At 36.5% G+C, this 15,405-nt stretch overlaps 1 protein-coding gene across 1 annotated transcript in view; it reads right to left on the reverse strand.

The window, feature by feature from the left end:
- LOC107757085 (serine/threonine-protein kinase/endoribonuclease IRE1-like) overlaps positions 1–15,405 on the reverse strand; it is a 57,845-nt gene that overhangs the window by 12,921 nt on the left and 29,519 nt on the right. The window contains exons 2-11 of the mRNA XM_016574466.1: positions 14,871–14,991; positions 10,594–10,627; positions 10,199–10,271; positions 9,674–9,746; positions 8,230–8,352; positions 6,611–6,712; positions 6,259–6,520; positions 4,057–4,135; positions 1,809–1,974; positions 1,367–1,482 (exon numbers count right to left, since the gene is read on the reverse strand). Coding sequence (XP_016429952.1) covers positions 1,367–1,482; positions 1,809–1,974; positions 4,057–4,135; positions 6,259–6,520; positions 6,611–6,712; positions 8,230–8,352; positions 9,674–9,746; positions 10,199–10,271; positions 10,594–10,627; positions 14,871–14,991 — 1,149 coding nt within the window. The remainder of the gene's footprint in view (positions 1–1,366; positions 1,483–1,808; positions 1,975–4,056; positions 4,136–6,258; positions 6,521–6,610; positions 6,713–8,229; positions 8,353–9,673; positions 9,747–10,198; positions 10,272–10,593; positions 10,628–14,870; positions 14,992–15,405) is intronic.

Below are 15,405 nucleotides of genomic sequence, written 5' to 3' on the forward strand. Positions count from 1 at the left end.
TCTGAAAAAAAAGACAGTTTTTAGAGAAGAAAAAAATCACCCACTGACTTTCAAAGCTGCTAACGACTTTCTACTTCGAGGATCTTGATAGAAATGTAGTGGAGTGAAAAGTACAATATTTGTCTTTCAAATGTAGTGAAGTTAAAGTCATAAGTTTCCAGAAAAAAATAATACTCAAGTAAAGTACAGCTACTCAAAAAGTGTACTTAAGTACAATACTCAAGTAAATGTACTTAGTTACTGTCCGCCTCTGCGCGTATGTGCTGTTTACCTGGGGATGAGATGGCAGCAGGATGCACTATGAGAACAAGGCAGGCCGGCGGAGGCAGTGTTACGCCTGGTTCACACCGCAAACTTGATCTTCGCATCAGATTCACATCAGAGTAACTACATCGTCACTGCAGCAGCAGACACGCCAGAGTATTCACACTGGAAGCATTTGTACAGCAGCGGCTCCAAAGCTACACATTACTTTACGAAGACAGCTATAAATTTGTTTTTAGAAGTTGGTCAGTTATATACTTGAAAGTTTTAAAGTCTTAAAAGTTTGTTAACATGGGGATTTGCATGTAAAAGGTAAACAACAAAAACAGCTCCGATCATGCCGTTTCAGTCATACTTCCATATAGAACGTGCTGTTTATAAGGTTTTTTTATTGTTACGTCCAGAGCCGTAAGGTCCTGTTGTTGTGCCAAGCTATGCTTTGTTCATCTCTCTCCCTTTCCCCTCCCCCCTTTTGTTTAACAACAAGTTTAAATGGGCAAATCTTCTATACATATTTTTAATTCTTCAATTTCTTTTCTGACATACTCCAATTCTTGTTAAAACTCACTTGACATGCTTATTCTCTGATTTTTAGCACTTTTGTGTGAAATCCAGAAATGCTCCTGCTTGACGCTCACGTGCTGCTCCTGCTCCCGGTGTGAAAGCACTCATTTGTTAACATGCATGCTAAAAAAATGTGCGCTGCTCATGCGGTGCTCCAGCTTGCGGTGTGAAACCGGCCTTACGCTCTGGCCAATGTTCTACCGGGAAACCTTGGGCCCTGGTATTCATGTGGATGTTGCTTTGACAAATACCACCTACCTAAAGATTGTTGGTACACCCTTTCTTGGCAATGGTGTTCCCTGATGGCAGTGTTTTTCCAATTCATGCTATCACATGTTCTTTTTAATAAAACCATAATAATAATACTCTAATAAGGTGATCTAAAAGGCTCCTTCCTCTTCTGAAACCACATTGATTTGGTGATCAGACTTCAGACATTGCGTACAAGACATACAAATTGTTAAAGCTATTATATAACAGTACGTTAACACACTCAGTTGCACTGCAGTCAGGTGTGCTGTGTGGATAATGTTTTTACCTCTTCAATAGTCTTCTCTGTGGCAGGGGGAATGACGTTGATATGCTGGCGAGGGATGCTCTCTGGAAATTTCTCCAGAATTTTATTATGAGCATCAGGCGGTGTCTCGTGGTGACCTGCAAAAGAGAAACATTACTGTTGAGCAAAATGTTCATACCTTATTAAATGTGGGGCAACGCAGTACAGCACATGATAAGTGGGTTAAACACTTATGACAATTATACAATAATTAAGAATTTAATATTTTTCTACAACACCACATTTCTTTAAAACATTAAGACACATTGTGACAGTTTGTTTTGGTGTCTTAAAGCTGGGAATCGAGTGGAGACATTTTACAACTGCTATAAAATGTCTCCACTAGTGGGCAGGAGTGGCTCAATTTTGCATGATTTCCACAGTTCTGAGTGCAGGTCCTTCATGAGTGTGCAGTATGCAGCACCTATCAGCAGCAGTGAATTCCTCATGAAGTTGAAGCGGTTTCTCTCTTTCAGTGCTGCACTGAACTTCACTGTGGTACTGGGAGTGATCACACACTCCTGCTCATCTTCCATGCTTGACTCCTGGTTACCGGGGCCCTCCAGCATGGGAAACGTCCTGCCACGAGGCTGAAATATACACATGCGCACACACTTGGTCATGAGCATGCAAGCATTAGAACAGCATTCCATCCTTTCTCAAACAGTACTGGGCCTTTTCAGGCCTAAAAAAAATCTGTATTTAAAAAACAACAAAAAAACAACAACAACAACAACAACAACAAAAACATTCTACTGCAGCACTGTAAATATTAGTCAGATGTGGGATACTCCTACTTTATTTCCAACTTAATTTGCTTATTTCCAACTTCAAAAATACATAAAAACATACATGTTCTTAGAAACGTACTCTTTGTATTCATGTTGGCTTCATATGGTTTTGAACACCTTTTATGCCATTACTAAAGAAAATATTTTAAATATATTATTTTAAGGTAAAAAGCATTAAAAAAAATACAATGAACTGTTATTTTATATTTTAAAAAAAACGTTTGACTATTATTTTGTAATCTTTTTAAGAATAAATTTCTTTTAATCAGAACTTTATAGCCAAAAAATACATATAAAAATGAATTTTAATACACAAAATAAAAACATACTCATAGAAGAGATTGAATTCAAGTCACTGAATGTGTGAACTGCAATTTAATACTGTTACAAACCACGTGACTACTTATCTTCTTACAGGATATTATCAGGTCCCGATGACGCTTGGCATTTTTTTACTCCGTTGAGTTTATACTTCTATACAGTTCTGAGTTTTGGTTTATGGAACGTGCAGGCCACCTTCTAGCGCCTGATGAATCAGGTAGTGGCGGGGCTGGAAGGATTTCGTTTATTTCATTTATTTGTACAGCGCACAACAACAGTGTTGTGCCAGAGTTAACTATAAAGCTAATTTGCATCTGCAGTCCCTGGGCAGGATGTTGTTACAAAATTACAATATTAAGTCACAAACAATACAATACATACAACACATACAATATCACATCATACTCCATTAAATTACAAAGTCAAGTCAATGATCACATATTTGATTTTCCTTAAACTACTAAACTAAACTACTTTAAGCGTAGTTTTAAAAATACTAAATGTTGTGCATTCTCTAATATAAGCAGGTATTAAATTCCATCTTTCTGCTGCTCTAACTGAAAAAGCTGATTTTCCAAAAACAGTTTTCTTAAATTTAGTTGAACAGTCACCTCTAACTGATGACGTAGTCTGCCTGATATTGTCCTTACAGAAAGTCACATTGTTTAAGAGGTGGTGGTGCAAGATCATGAAATAGTTTGTGCATGCGCTCGATGATGTGATTAATTATAGTGAGATTTGGAAAGGACATTTATGTCATATACGTGCTCTTCTCACATGTTTGGTAGAGGTGAATCTGGCTAACTGGGAGTTTGCCAGAGCCACTGTAACTTATTTGGGGAAGGTGATTGGGCAGGGCTAGGTGCGTCCGATATGTGCAACGGTTGAAGCCATTGATAACTTTCCACCTCCGACTACAATTTCCACTAGACAATCATGTCATCATCCAGCTTAATTCAGCTCATATTTTCTTCTCATCAAGTGACTTGACCTTGCCTGAGGTACTGACCACGGTGCTTGTATCCCAAACCCTGAGGTTATGAGTGTGACTTCAGAACATACCACAGTTAATCTAACCACATAGTTCCATAAAAGTATAAGGAAACATATGTGACCCTGGACCACAAAACCAGTCTTAAGTCGCTGGGGTATATTTGTAGCAATAGTCAAAAATACATTGTATGGGTCAAAATTATTGATTTTTCTTTTATGCCAAAAATCATTAGGATGTTAAGTAAAGATCATGTTCCATGAAGATATTTTGTAAATTTCCTACCATAAATATATCAAAACTTAATTTTTGATTAGTAATATGCATTGAACTTCATTTGGACAACTTTAAAGGCGATTTTCTCAATATTTTTATTGTTTTATTTTTCCAGATTTTCAAATAGTTGTATCTCTGCCAAATATTGTCCTATCCTAACAAACCATACACCAATAGAACGCTTATTTATTCAGCTTTCAGATGATGTATAAATCTCAATTTCGAAAAATGTACCCTTATGACTGGTTTTGTGGTCCAGGGTCACATATTTTAAGGTTTTTAACATCACTCACCACAACAGTAACTCCATCATGCACCAGGGAGGAAGACGCATACAGGCCAGAGGAGTGTTTCCCTACATACAATGTGGACCTGTCAGAAAACCAGCAAGAAATAGCAAATTATTCATATTTGGTTTTCTAAAGTCACATACTTTGACTGATAACATCTTGCCAAGGAACTGCTAAGTTTTATACAATGGCTAATCTTTATTCATCCAGGCAATAATACTGCATACTGAAAGTCTTTTGGATGATGACAACAACACTCCCACAAAGAGATCTATAGTAATAATGTGTGGAGTTTGATCTTACCCCAGTTACTGAAATATATAAAGTGCTCTGCTCTAAACATTGTACTACAGAGAGTTTCTGCTCAAAGCTAGGGTTGGCTGCATACCATTTTTTTTGTCTGGTATAAATACTGATACTGCAACCTTGAGATACTAATGCCAATCCAATACCAGTAGCTTCACATTTCTTTTAAACTCTCCAGAATGTCTTGCCCCATACACTTTCATTTTAAGTGCAGGACTGTACGCACAATTTTTGCTTTTGCAAACTGAGGAATGAGTCAGAATTATTTTCTGTAGTTGAATCACATAAGCTGCACATAGAGCTGATCTTGAATTTAACTTAGAAAATGAACAAAAGTCACAGCAAACATCGCTCTATAATGAAAAGTTGAGAGGAAAGGTATGCTAGAGCAGTGTTTCCCAACCTTTTTTTAGTCGCGGCACCCTTTGGAAATTTGAACAAACTTGTGGCACCCTACAAAATTAATTTTGTCACAATATTTGAATTTCTAACTTCGATATGATAATTTGAAAAGTATAGATATTCGGTACAACAGGGAAGAACTGCAGAATATAATGTCATACAAATATTTTTAATATTATTAAAACATTTTGTCCATCAATGGTGGCAATCAGTAGGCTAATTTCTAATGAAGAGACCAATTTATATGACAGATTTTAATGTAGGCTTTTATACATATGTAAACATTATTTAATTACCATTATAACTAGCTATCTCACAAATTTTTGCTCACTCAGTGTTTTTTTTATTTTACAGTGGGGTAATTTTGGTGCAGTAGCACGAGATAGCTTGATTTCAAACTTTGAATTGAATAAAAAATGACAAGTAAGCAGTCAGTAATAAAATAAGAACAAATAAAGAAATTAATAATGATAGCACAAATAAAAAATAACGACAGGACTTCGAATTAAATAAATTGCTTTTTAGTTTTTCAGGTAGGTCTAACAGTAGGGGTAAGATATTTAAAAATATATATATTTTTTTTTACCAATTATCCAAATAATGTTTAGTCCTAGAAAGCTATTATTATCAGAACACGCGAGCATAACATAGCGGTTAGCAGATCAATGAATGAGTGGCACCCCGGTTGGGAAACACTGCGCTAGAGTATTGAATCTCTTCAACAGATTACTCAGCCATTTTCAGCAGGGTTTTAAAATTCTATTAATTGTGTGTCTGAATGATGAGTTCCATGCAGTCAGACCTGAGTATCGGTATCTCATCTGCAATTCTACTCAAAGCATTTAAGTGTTGAATCTGTACTGAAAATGCAGGCTTCGCATCTTTGAATTTCTAGAATCAGTTCTTTCCCACACTTCATGAACACAGACAGGATGTGGCTTAGATATTGGAGATGCAACATGCAGGATCAATTATGTATGCAGGGTCCAAAATTAGAGCTTGCTAAGTGCCAAGTGTAAAATGTGGCTTCACCATGTAAATATAAGAGAAAATCAAGAGGTGGCATTCCAGCAAGAAACTGGCTAGCATGTGATGCTGGAAGTGACATGATGACCAACACTGTTAATAAGAATAATAATATTTTTAGGGAAACAAAACAACCTGTAAAAATTGCAGTCATTTTTCTCAATTTACTGACAAAACACACACACACACACACACACACACACACACAATCAGTACTTTGTCTTGTTAGAAGGGCTCCTTACATCAGTTTATCTTTGGTTTTCTTCTCCCGACCAGCAAGAAGCTAGCATGTGATGCTGGAAGTGACATGATGACCAACACTGTTAATAAGAATAATAATATTTTTAGGGAAACAAAACAACCTGTAAAAATTGCAGTCATTTTTCTCAATTTACTGACAAAACACACACACACACACACACACACACACACACACAATCAGTACTTTGTCTTGTTAGAAGGGCTCCTTACATCAGTTTATCTTTGGTTTTCTTCTCCCGAGGAAATGGATACTTCCACTGTGTAATGCGGCCCACCTCTCCTGACATGAAAGTGATATAACGCAACGTTTCCACAGCAACATTGGTGTGAGGGACTTTGCGCAGTCCCTCGCGCTGCCAGATGTAGATCGCCACCACAGGGGAGTTGTAGTTCTGAACCCACTGCACGTCTCCGGACTCACTGTTCACTGTCACCACTAGGCCGTCACCGTTGGACACAAAGTGGGCCATATCTGTCAAACACAGGAAACAATGTTATGTGCTACGAAAGAGGATTGAAAGGGTTTTCAAATTGATAAAGATCAATGCAGCTGATGCCTCACTGTGTTTGGTGTCGTCGTCTGGAAGGGTGAAAGCGTAGTCAGAATAAGTAGCGTTCCAGCGCAGCTCTCTGCTCTTGGTGTCATACATAGTGATTGTGTATTCTGAGGAACAACACACGATTCAACAGATCAGCAAAGTGTAATACTCATACTTAGTAAGATCAACAAAGGATATCTTTGATATTCAGATCATACGGGAGTCGTTTTGAGTCTTTGCATTAGACGTGTATCGACTCCAGCAGATGTGTGTCAGTATTCTGTAATACAGCTTATTGCATGAATTAATATGCACAATATTGTTACTGTGAGCCGTTAATAATTCTAGATAACATATTAGCAGCACAATTGTTTACATTTCTCTAAACTCACTGTAGCTAATTTCCACCAACAAGTCAAAATGTAGAATGTAGTAATGCAACCCTTGCTAATGGGCTGTTTAACACTCCCCAGCTGACTGAGTGCAAAAAACTACGATAAGATGCATAAGATGAGAATTCTTAAGACTACAGGGGTAAAAAAAATGTATCTTATAATGAATGTGCACTACAGAATTTAATATATGTGCATTACAGAATTTAATATATAATGAATAATAATAATAATCCCCAGTGTGTTACAGAGGCGGTCTCAGGTTACAGGTTGTTGCCACAGAGCATGTGAAACTAAGGAAACAAAAGCACAAGTTTGTGCCAAGTTCAAATTTCCGCATTATTATACATAAATGTGTGTGTCAGTTTTTAATAACGTTTATTTTTGTTTTTGTACTCATGCAATTGTGATATACAGGTGCATCTCAATAAATTAGAATGTCGTGGAAAAGTTCATTTATTTCAGTAATTCAACTCAAATTGTGAAACTTGTGTATTAAATAAATTCAATGCACACAGACTGAAGTAGTTTAAGTCTTTGGTTCTTTTAATTGTGATGCATATGAATATTTGGAGAATTAGTATGAACATGCCATTGCTTGTATTATGCAAGACATAACAAAAGGGTGCAGCAATATTACAGTAACAAAGTTCTCTGGTATCTTTTTTCAATCCAATCAATTTTGCGATCTTGAAATGGGCCAGTTGCTTTTGTATGAAACAAAAAAATAAAGTGTGGCCGTGGACAACATTGAATATATCTGACTACTAAATGTTGCAATTGATCAGAATCACACATTTTAGACAGCCATGTAAAAAAACGTCAAAGTCATCTTAATTATCCAAATTAATTTAAAGATTACTCCCCTATTCATAACAGTCTTCATTTATATTTTACCAATAAACATTCTATCACATGAAATGCAATACTTTGCATATTCAGCAGTCTATAAATCATAATTTTTTTGTAGACTGATTTAAATGTTCATTAAGCACAACAATGAAATGTGTCTATGTTTCAATGCTTTTCAATACCGTGATAATACAGAATATCCTGATAAAAGTTTTATCAATTATCATGATTTGTAAAAAATTGATACCGTCTCATGCCTACTCTCCAGTAACAGTATTACAGCATTCAGAATTTTGATAAGCGCTACTACTCCTAAAGTGATCTTTGGTTGCTCATACAGACACAAACAGAGATGGTCTCATCTAAAGTCAGAACTTGGGACAGGTCTTGGCCCTTACCAGTGCGGCCGAGGTAGAGCAGAGATGAAGATGGACATAACATCTCAGCATAGGATGAGGTCAGTGTCTGCTGCTTCTCACCAGTCAGCAGATCCACAACATACCACACGTCTTGCTTCTTACCTACAAACAAACATAATCAAAACCTTCATGTACTCAAGCACAGGCCAGCATACAATGAAAGTGCAATTCGCATTCAATTCAAAGTTTAATTCAGAATCAGCTCTTTGAGCAGCATCTGCGATTCTACTACAGAAAATAATCCTGACTCATTTCTCAGTTTGCAAAAACACTGCACTTTAAAGGGAAGAGTACGTGACAAGACATTCTGAATAGTTTAAAGGAAATGTGAAGCTTGTACGTTTGTTAAAGCATTCATAGCACTTTACATGTCTTTGTATCACACAAGTCTCATGTTTACATATACAATACCTGTAATAATTTATATGTAAATGCTTATCTTTTGTGGTAATCAACAGCATATCACAAAGGCTGATCATAAAACAAAGAATGGAGCTGATTAACTGGAGGGGAAGGGGTGGAAAAAAATAGAGGGTTTGGTGACATCAGCTAGTTCAAAGTTAATTTTTCTATTTGGAAAACTTGCACCAATGAACTGTATACAATAATGGCAAGAAAAAATATAACACTAATGAACAAGAATTATTTCATAAGATGCAAAGATAGAACATTTACATATTCAGTGCAGGGTTTTTCCCAACCCAAGTGCTTCTTGTTTTCACATTTCAATTATCATTTTAAAGACCAAAAGTTCACAGACAACTGATGCAGCATGGGTAAATGTTCTCTCCAGGATGTGTAAACAGACATCAACACTTCAGTTCAAACACACCACATGTTTACGCTCGGAAACAAGTGTGGCTTCGAGTGAAAAGAGGTTATTTCCTGTGGGTTACACTGTGATATTCAACATATGAGATTCAATGCAGAGAGGAACTTAAAAACTGATGTTTAAACAGTTGATAGGTCTCATTTAAAGAGATTAAGTAACGGGATTTTTCATTGTTTAACTTTCAGGCCTGTCTGCAGTCTGATTTAATCAGTGTTTGACCTTCTTCCTTTGGGTGTCATTATAGATGTAGCTGTGCCTTGTGATTTGCACATTTAAGAGTTTAGAAAGGGTGGTACAGACAGACATCTTCTTGTGGTGTTTGCGGTGAGATCATGAAACAATCCCACAGTGCCCACCCACCCACGCACAGGGAGACCGCTAGGAACTGGCCAGTTCCTCAAACATCAACCTCTGCTGACAGTCTAATCATGTTGAAAATTAATGTTTTTTATTTATGGTTATGGGTTTGTTCAAATCTCTACCTTAACAACAAGCCATAGATTGCCAATGATGCTTGGATGAACGGAATTTGAGAATGAGGGTCAAATTAATAATTACAAAAGAATGAATGAGAAAGAAAGAGTCTCTCACCCGTGTATAAGATGCCATCAGAACTGCGACAGGGAGATGCCTGGACCAGCTCAGGAATGGTGAACGGCAGTTTCTGCAACATCCCCAAATATTAAATATAATATTTGTTACTCCATCCAAAATTACACATAGCAACTTTTGGTAACACTTTAGAATAGGGAACACTTATTCACTATTAACTACGACTTTTCCCTCAATAAATTCCTAATTTGCTGCTTATTAATAGTTAGTAAGGTACTTGTTAAGTTTAGGTATTGGGTAGGATTAGGGATGTAGAATAAGGTCATTCAGAATAAGGCATTAATATGTGCTTAATTAGTACTAATAAATGGCTAAAATTCTAGTAATATGCATGCTAATAAGCAACTAGTTAAGAGACCCTAACATAAAGTGTTACCCAACCTTTTTCTTTTGCTTCAAAATGATATTTCTATTTTTTAAAGCTATCACTACTAAAAATAACACCCTTAGATTCCAGAGAATGAGGAAGTCCTTCATTAAAAATGAAATGAAGTTATCTCTCACCGTCAAACCCTCATTATTTTTCCCTCCGAGAGAGTACAAACTGCCATCATTGGGGTCTGGGAGAAATGCAGGCCTGTAAAAATAAGAATTAAATTTGTTCAGGATTGTCATGTTGTATGACTGATGTACCTGCATTTTGTTTTTTGTTTTTCTGACAGAAAACAAAAGAACAGCTAATATATTTGTGACAAAAGTGGTCACTATGAACTATGAAGCAAACAAAAACAGCAGCACACAGATTTTTTGATTTTTTATCCTGCTGGGTGTTTTTATCTGTGGCTTTAGTTAGATGGTGTCATGAATAGGAAGAATCGTGCTAGCTCAGCATCTTGCACAGTTCCTGTTGTTTCACTTGTCATGCACAAATGCTCAAGTATAAATAAAAGAAGGCTTACTCGGACACATGCGTTGGGACTTGCAAAACAGGATCTGCATTGGAAATGAAAAACGTGTCAGTTAAGAGTTATAAACTTTGTCACAGGCAAATGAAGGGATGAGCAAACATGAAGACAATATAAAGCAAAGAAAGTGTTGGGCGTAAAACTTGGATGTAAACTTAATGGAGATTAATATCTTTGCGTAAATGAATCCATTAGTTCTTAGTACTACTTCCAGTATCTGCTCTATTAGACCTAGATCATTAAACCTATGAAGTAACAAATAGAAGTATGAGAGTTATGCCTGATCACCTGTGTGAACATAGTTCTGCTTCAGGGAGGCATGCGGACTGCAGATGTGGCCAGAGCAATAAACTGCAATGTAAGACGCCTAAGACGGTGTTACAGGGAAACAGGAAGGACAGCCATGTGTCCCCCCAAACTAATGCCTTGCTAATGCATTGGTGGAAGAGTGGAGCAACATCTCACAGGAAGAACTGGCAAATCTGGTGCAGTCCATGAGGATGAGATGCTCTAGTACTTACAGCAGCTGGTTACCACACCAAATATGGACTGCGACTGTTAGTATTAAAAGTAGGGATGCATGATATATCGGCCACCATATCGGTATCGGCCGATAAATGCTAGTTTTTTCTGTTATCGGTATCGGCCCGATAAGAAAATTTGGCCGATATCTTAAAGCCGATAAATAATGCATTATTTCCTTCAGAGACACTTCAGATGCGCGCTGTTCGTTTGCAGCCTTTTGTGCAATTGTACGTTGTAATATTGTGTTTATTTGATGTATATCTGATTTATCTCATATAGAATGCGTTTGGTTAACTTGTGAATTCTTTGGGTTTAGTTGCCATGTTTCAGCGCGTTGTTATGGGAAGAACGCATCCACAACAGGATCACACATTCTGACTATAGCACGCAATAACTGCGTCATTTTGTACATATATAAGTTGTAATATTATGTTTATGTTGTATTAATATTAATCTCAGGATGCATTTCCTTGAGTTAAATAAGCTGCCAGCAAAACGCTTCAGTTTACCGTGTTCATTCAGCTCTTCAGCTTCAGCACGCGCAGCTCAAACGGCTGCTATTTAAAACAGTGGTATTAATTTGTTACTTTTTCAAAATCATTGATATTCAGTTTACTGTGTTCATTCAGCTCTTCAGCTTCAGCACGCGCAGCTCAAACGGCTGCTATTTAAAACAGTGGTATTAATTTGTTACTTTTTCAAAATCATTGATACATTATTAATAATAATAACAACCACGTTTATTTTCATTAAAATTATTTTCATCAACAATATGGTTTAGTAATTAAAATCATTAAATTATTGTCCGTGCAGAGGCTATTCCGTTTTATTGATCTATGGCGCATTCATTTTGATTCTTTACACGTGTAATGATGTCCAGTGACTTGTTTGCATTATTTTATTTATTTGTAAGACTTTTTTATGACTAAATTTTGACTAAGGAGAGTAAAATTATTTTTAAAACGTACACCGTTCAAACTAGGCTGCTTATGTTGAAGTGTTTGGGATGTGGCTTTTAATGATGAGACCTTTTTTGTAATCAGGCTCTAAAAAAGTATATAAAAATTTGGATATAGATCGGCCAACATATCGGTTATCGGCTTTCAAAAATAAAGAATTATCGTATCGGCCAAAATTTTCATATCGGTGCATCCCTAATTAAAACCCAAGTAATTCAGATTTACCATCCATGGCAATTGATCGAGCCTGACGAGAATGACAACACACTTAACACAGACTGCACAACGCAAATCGCTGTGGGTGTGTAGTGCAACAGCCTCTAACGTCTGCCGCAGTCCTGTAGCTCCAGCGTGAATGACTGGCTCAGCCTGTACATCAGGTTTCTAAGAGACACAGCAGGTGAATGAAACGCAACTTGCTGTGGCCGTGTGAATATTGAAAAGTAAAGTCAATGTGTGGCTAGTGTGACAACGATGGAAGATTCCATTCAATGCATGTTAATACAGCAGAAGTGGAGGGTGCATTAAAATGTATTAAATGGAACCATCACTCATTCATGTGATGTTCTGGGAGAAAGCTTGAGAGGAAATGAGACGTGCCTGGCCTTGATGACGCACTGTTTGCATGTCAATATGTTAATGTTTTTAATATTACCCAATACCCACAACAGATATGACAGATGTTATGATGAATAACAAATCGAAATCATAACCTTTTCAGTTGGCTAATTAACACAAATGTTTTTTTGTTTTGTTTTTTCAAAAAAAATGGAGAGCTCTAGCTCTAAATTCCAATTGGATAAAAAATAGCCAGCATAAACACAACTGTGACTGAACATCAGTTGAATTCTATATTAATGCACTAATAATTTTTTAATAGAATTTAAATCAACATCAACATTTTTGGATAAAATGTGGGAAAGTGAATTTCTAAATACCTTCTTACATTCACTAGTTCGTTTAAAATGTTTCTCTGGCGTGACAGAATACTTTTTTAGTACAAATACATGTAGGCCTAGTCTTTAAATTAGTAAAAAAGAATTTGGAAAAAAAAATGTTGTGTAAGATAGAAATCAGAATTAAATTTTTGGGTGAACTATCCATTTACTAAAGCTCATGCTGTTCATGCTTTATACGATAAACGGATTTAATTTAGGCTTTTATTCACATATAAACACTGTTCAGCATACACAGAGCTCATCAAATATGGTAAAAACAGACGCTTTACCATGCTTGCCTGATGTGTGAGAATAAAACTAACTGGTTCCCATGCATCAAGTAAGCACGTATTTGATAAGTTCTTATGTATGTGTGTTGATCAATGTTTATATATGAACAAAACCCTAAATTAAACATGTTCATCAAATGAAGTGATCGTGTCTCTTCAGAAGTCTTAGATTAAACTGATCGATCAATAAGAATTACTTTTACGAGGTGTTACTTTTTACTTTTAATTACTTTTTGATATGTTAAAGTTATTTACCATACTAATATTGTAGGAGGACATAATGTAAAGGCAACTACAGATAGCCTATTCTTTGTTTCTAGTTCAAAAAAAAAAATTCCATATTTATATGTGTGTGTGTTTGTACTGTCATTATACTTGACAGAAAATAGGCATTTTATTTGTTTGTTTGTCAGTTGTTTACGTGTTTTACAGTTTTCATACTCTACACTTTGCCCATCCTGTTTTATGTAGGCCCACCCGCTTAAACATTTTTGGCTTCGCCCCTGGTTCAAGGATCCAGTAAGCAAATGGATTCAAACAATCAGTCCAAAACTATGCACTGCACTAATGCAGAGAAATCCAAGCTGATTACATCAGAGATGGCAGAGAGATAGTGACTCATGTCCAGTTTTCCCCCAATTTATTATTCCAGCGTGTGTTTGGCTTTAAAACACAAATCTCTCATATTCTCTTCTATGATTGTTTCTATGGATCACAAGCCCTCTTACATCACTCTTTCTGAAATACAGACTGAACGACAGATCAAAACATTCCACAGCTGCATGGGGACATGCTACATAAACTACATTTCCCAGCTGGATAACGCAAACCTGTGTCTCTAGTAAAGTTTTGATTGATGACAATTGTAATCATATCAATTGTAAAATAAATAAATAAATAAAAAACCCTCAAACCAGAACATCTATATAGATTTTCAAACTTTTCATGCCACTCAAATCCTGGCCTTAATATTTTTTTTTCTTAGAAGTTTTTCCATACAAAACAATGCTAGACAGTTTTTTCCGTTTGAATCTGAACGTCTCTTTTTCCTGTCCCTGTACTACTAGTAATGTTCAAGTGTCTGCTTTCAAAAGAGACAAGGATTCTGGTCTAGACCAAAGGTTTAAAGATCTGCAGCCATTACATTTTGGATATGTAATTTTTGGCTTGTGGAAGTGAATGTTGCACTACAGAAATATACAATAAGTATTGTTATTATTGAAGAACAAACAGTTCTTGAAATTTATGAAATCACAAAATGAATCTTAGTTAATTCATTTGCTTTATCGCCACTCCAAGTAGCTTTGCCATAATTACAGAAAAAATTACCAGAAGCAATATCTTAGCCTGTATGGGCCTTCGAATATTTTGTCGACTATCAAGGGCCTTTAAGTCAAAAAAGTTGAGAACCACTGATAACAATATTACACACCAGCAAACAATAGTGCTGGTATTCACTTTCACAGGCTGGGCGTCCACTGTTTTCATTCCAGTTTGCACTGTGGTGCGAGTAATTTGATACAAAACTTACTGGTCTCGAAAGAAGCGCATATACGTACCTTCTTTTAAGGTCCATTGGATTGTTCCGGATCTCTTGCTGACCGCGTGAAGGTTTCCGTTGAGTGTGGACACAAAGAGCAGACTCTCTGGTACAGACACCGTACTGCTGCCGCAAAAGCCCTGCAAACACACAGCTTTACTGAGGAGATGCTCTCTATATTGCTCTGGCTCTGATGCAAAATTTTGAGATAAAATATTTTACACACTATTGGAGAATAACTTGCTAGTAATATTTTGAATGTTTACACCGTGCATTATTACTAGTAATAGGGGTGCTCCGATTGATCGGCTACCGATCACTATCGGCCGATAATCATGTTGGGATGTTTGATAGGCGGTCTCTAAAAAAAACGATCTCAAGCTGATGACGCTGCCATGAGAGGTTTGGCACGACATGCAGCGGCACCGCCTCAGTCTGGCGCGGGTGAAATAATTATAATGCTGAAGGTGAGGTACTCACCTTAATATTTCTTCATTAAATAACTTATAAAGTAATTTGAAAACCTTGTGTGAGACGTAATTTCACAAACAGCG

This window comes from Sinocyclocheilus rhinocerous, unplaced genomic scaffold (assembly GCF_001515625.1).
Source record: "Sinocyclocheilus rhinocerous isolate Xijiao unplaced genomic scaffold, SAMN03320098_v1.1 scaffold473, whole genome shotgun sequence".
NCBI lineage: Eukaryota > Metazoa > Chordata > Actinopteri > Cypriniformes > Cyprinidae > Sinocyclocheilus > Sinocyclocheilus rhinocerous.